This window comes from Pinus tabuliformis, chromosome 7, assembly GCF_031772625.1.
Source record: "Pinus tabuliformis cultivar Carrire ecotype Pingquan chromosome 7, CPIR1, whole genome shotgun sequence".
NCBI lineage: Eukaryota > Viridiplantae > Streptophyta > Pinopsida > Pinales > Pinaceae > Pinus > Pinus tabuliformis.
The window spans coordinates 1,721,003,983-1,721,008,895 of NC_142293.1; the positions used below are offsets into that span (position 1 = coordinate 1,721,003,983).

A 4,913-nucleotide genomic window follows, 5' to 3' on the forward strand; every position below is an offset into this window, starting at 1 on the left:
ATGATAGGGCAAGGATTTTCTTAGAAGGCTTTTCATGATACAAAAGTTTTTACCATCTTGTGAAGGCAAACCCAAGGTCCTTCACTCCTCAGTGACTTGCTAAGCCTTTTCTCTAGGAGTCAAACTAGGCCATTGTCCCAATTTTCCCCATTTGAGGCTTTCAAGCCTTCTTTTCCCAAATAGGTGTACCTTTTTTATGAATAATAGTCAAGAAGGGGTGCAACATGGTTGTTCAATCCCTCAATTGGCGTAATAAAGGACAACACTAGCACATAATGCCTTATAAGGTTATTTCAAGCTCTTTAGGTCCTTTAACAACTTTCTACTAGTTCAATAGTTCTTCTATGAATCTCTATAATACTTTGATTTAGGTGCTTTGAGAAGACTCCTTCTGAGTCTTCACTCTACAATCAGCCTTCGACTCTTACATCTAATTCCACATCAATAAAGGACCTTCTCCTCTCAATAACATGCTCAAAGCTTCACAAGCTTACCTAAAGTAGACCAGACTCTTGTTGATGACTCCTCGAGAGTCTTTTGCAACCATCCAACCAACCATTTCGGTTCTTCAAGTGGATGACAAGTTAACTTCCCCTATCTCCTCGACCATATCTCTTACTTGATTTAAGCTTGTAATAGTCAGGAACTTTTAATAGTAACTAGGACTATAGATCTATTAGTCCTATCTTAAGAGCACATGAAAATACACAAGCTAGCATATGAACATTACAAAGACACTAGGACCTTCATAACCAGATTTAATCTTTGATATCATGAACACACAATATATATATATATATATATATATATATATATAGATATGGAGAGAGAGAGAGAGGGAGAGATTACTTGTGCCATGATATGCATTCAACGAACACACTCGCTGTGACACTCAGATTATCAACATGATTTCCATTTCATTCCATATTACTTGCATTACAAGTTTGAAGTCCCTAAGAGCACTATTTGATTACAACATAAGATAGTTTGCAAGTGATGAAGAGTGAACCACGTTCCACCCGACCAAAGGCTCATATTCCCTACAATATTTCTTGCAACTAGCCACCCCTGAGCTAGACCAAGAAGTCATGAGGGAAGATCTTGCTTAGCAACCCAAGGTGGAGTCATGAAGGTCATCCTCCTTCATCAACTCAAACTCATTAGCCCTCTTGCTTGTCTGTATGCTTTCTGTGCTGGTTTCGTACCCCCACAAATGTTGATATCCTTCCTCTGCCTCTTTCCTCTCGATTACTCCCACTTCAGGCATACCTAGTGCTTCTTCCTTCAATCCTTCATTCTCTTTCCTATGCACAAGTTCTTCCTGCACACACTTCTCTGTCTTTTCTCCTCCCTTGCCTCAAATTTCTTCCTTGGTAGAATTTCCTGTTAGGGTTGTTCGTTGGGGTCAAGTCAAAAACTTATAGTTAGACTCCAGAAGTCTTCTAGTGGTATGCTGCTCATATCTTGTATAAGATAGTTGGGCTACAACCCCACTATTTCCACATATAAGGAAGTTAGTTCCACACCTTCCCACCAAATATTTTCTTGAGGAATGTTTAACAATCTCAGCTTCTCATGATCCTTTGGCATAGGCAATAATTCATGGCAAGGATTAATTCCATAAACCTTTTTTGTTGGCTTCCCTCCTCTCATGACTTCACTTGGTCCGTATCAAGGCTTCACCCCTTCATCAGCTGGTATTAAGTTATAATTACAATTATTCTAGGTATTTTTCCCATCACATTTACATGCCCATACAAGGATCAATAGGATAATTAGTTACAATTACAATATCAGCGGGGGTTAGGGGCTAGGGACCTTCCAACAGTGGCTCACATGAAACTAACCAATTACCTACCAATATTGGTGATAAGTTGCTGAGCTAAACCCTTGGACTTGTAATGTATAAGTTTTCTAACGGGTCATAATAATATTCTTGGAAGCTGTTCTGAACCATGCATAATTGGTGTAGATTATGTGTATGTAGGTTTGACATGCCTTGCTATTCATTAGGTTCATTATGAAATTGAATCATACATCCCAAATAAGAAGTTACAGAAATCATATATATTTGACCTAAAACCAAGTGTAAGTAACGAGTTACAATTGTTAATAACTTCCAAGATTGAAGAAGCTTTTCAAACATGAAAATTGTTAAATTTAAAGTTTGGGGTTGACGAGAATGGTTAGATTCAAAGTCTGAGGCTAAGCATTTGTGGCTTTGCTAGTTATGCACATTTTAGCAAATATTTTCTCCCAATCCAAAGAATAAAACTCTGCCAAATAGTTATCTAGGCCTGCAAAGCAACATTACAACTGTATTGTAAGTGTGAACCAAGGAATGTCTACAGAAAAACGAATTTACAGTACTATGAACAAAAACAAACCCAAATACTGGTAAAGACAACTAGTGAAGATAGTATTATAATAAAGACACTACTGGTAGTATATTTTGGCAGCTCAAATAAAGGTATACAGGTCTCCTAAGATTTCAAATCATTCGTTCACATAGGACCTGATGAAGATATCGTAATGTTCATGGAATTGCCAAAACCTACTAATCATTGCGTTGATCAATTGCAGGAGCACAAGCAATTTTCTCAATCTAAAACAAAAATATGCTCTGCATCAATGTTGGCAATGGAATTCTTACATGATGCTCTAGAAATTGCCACAAAATCTCTTTGACAACGAGCAATTTCAGGTTAGCATCTGTGTTCTTTGTTGTTTAGAAAATATCAAGACATGTGGAATATGTGTTGGCAAAGTGAACAATATTTAGGAATCCTTAAATCGATACTAAGTTTGTCAAGAGCCCAGAAGAAACTTTTTTAGCCGATTGTTAAACTCGCTTGACTTTTCAAAGTGCACAGCATGTCCTGCATCCTTAAGCAACACAAGCTCTGCTTTATCACCAAGATGCCTGCCAGACTCAAACAGGGTTAATAAGATGCAACAAACAGAAATAACTTACAATATGAAGCCATGCAACACACAATGTTTGCAAACCTCTTCAACCTATTTGCCAAGTCAAGTGGAAAGATCTGGTCTTGCTCCCCCCATATTATCAGTGTTTCCTGCATGGAAAGCAAAAGTATACATTATGTATATGATAGGCAAATGTAGATATAAAGTATTTAGCTCTTTGCTCAAAGGTTTTGTAGATCCATTGGTGGGGAGGGAGGAGATTTTCACCAGTGGAAAGGTTCAATTCCTATGAGGGATCTTCTATCTGAAGATTGAAAGTTACAAAACTTGTATATCTAACTGTGGGAAACTAAGGGATCATATAAGTAATACTTATCAATAATTGCTACTGGATGAATGGAATCACAGCTTCTCAACGTATAATCTTCCATATGAAAAGAAGAGTTGTGAGTATCAAGTTTCTTTTATAGAAGGAATGTAGAATTTATTCACTAGATGACGCCACAAAAGAAACTTTAACAGAAGGAACATTTTATTCTATCGTGTCCTTTACCTGGTGTATAACAGGAAGATCAGAAGCTTTTCTGCCAGCAATTAAATGGTTGATCAACTCTATTCTCTCCAGTCTCCTATCTTCAACCATATTCTATAACATTAGAAACTAATAATTAGACATTGTTTAAGGAATCTTTGGGATAGGCCACATCCATTTTTATTTTCACCTAATTGACTACGTTAGTCTGGTTCGGAATATCTAAAATAAAAATGGTTGCAATCTTTACGGAAGATTCTTTAAACATGGGCACTGCCCAGCAAAAGTCTTAAATCTGATAAATTAATTAGAACTGTGCAAAAACATATCAAGCGTTAGAAATAGATTGAAAATAATTCAGATGCAGATGGTATCTCCATTTTCAGCAAGGAAGGAGAGAAGAAATTACTAAACTTACAACTATGAAATCCTGAAGTAGACAAGAAGGGACCATTTTAGGAGCCCTGACAAACGAAAACTCCATCAGTTTCTTCATATTAGCAGCAGTCTGTGGCAGTAAAATGTTTATGGCCGTTGCTAAGTCAGATACCTTGAAAAGCCCTTCCCTTATATCTTTCTCTTCGACACAAACTCCAGCAGCAACGAGAACCACCTTCTGAGCTGCATCTGGGTACAGCTGCGCTAATTGGTAAGCTACAAAACCACCGTAACTCAATCCCACAACATGGAACTTGGTGACTCCTAACTTTTCCATCAGTTTCATCACACATTGAGCTTGAAATAACTCTGTTCTCTCCGGCCTTGTCGTAAATGATTTTCCAAAGAAAATGAGATCAGGTATATACAGATTTTAAGGGGCATGTTTTTACTTGAATAACAATGATGAGTCATCTCACATTAACGAATAATGAGTAATGGCTTTTCTCACTATAGGTTGACAATTAAGTTATGATCAGTTTTGCCACTTTCGAAGAAAGCAAAAGAATAAGAGGTTCAACTCATTACACTAAACTATAGTCATCATTGTTATTTTCATATCAGCCTTGATTTTAAGTACCATCTGCTCCTCAAAAATATAGTTAATCATACACTAACACTATAGGTGATTTATGCAAGGGGTATACAATAGCCCTTTGGATAATGGTACATGTGGGCATCAATATGGCATATGAATGTTATGGCCCAATTAGTACATTCAAAATTTTCCTTTGGAAAACCAATTTTTTAATTGACATTCATGTTCTCAATTTAGATGTCATTATTAGCTTATAAATATAACCACTTTCAATTAATAATAATAAATAGAAGAAAATATTGCTTTGTTTTAGCATTAAGGTTAATAAATACTACTTAAAAATACATGGTTTTATTTCTCAAAACTTCACCATGACACTACACAACATATTGATTTTCTTTTCCATATAATTTATGTTGAAACCATTTTTTAATTCCGAAATAAGTTTTAAAGCTACTTTTAATTGGTCAAAAGTTC

At 36.2% G+C, this 4,913-nt stretch overlaps 1 protein-coding gene across 1 annotated transcript; it reads right to left on the minus strand.

The window, feature by feature from the left end:
- Positions 1–2,572: 2,572 nt before the first annotated feature.
- Positions 2,573–4,271, minus strand: LOC149255208 (uncharacterized; the record flags this gene model as incomplete). Its single annotated transcript, XM_089454976.1, has 4 exons — positions 2,573–2,923; positions 3,010–3,077; positions 3,482–3,574; positions 3,879–4,271. Coding segments are annotated over 4 exons (669 nt in total), but the record flags the coding sequence as incomplete, so codon positions are not given.
- Positions 4,272–4,913: the final 642 nt, after the last annotated feature.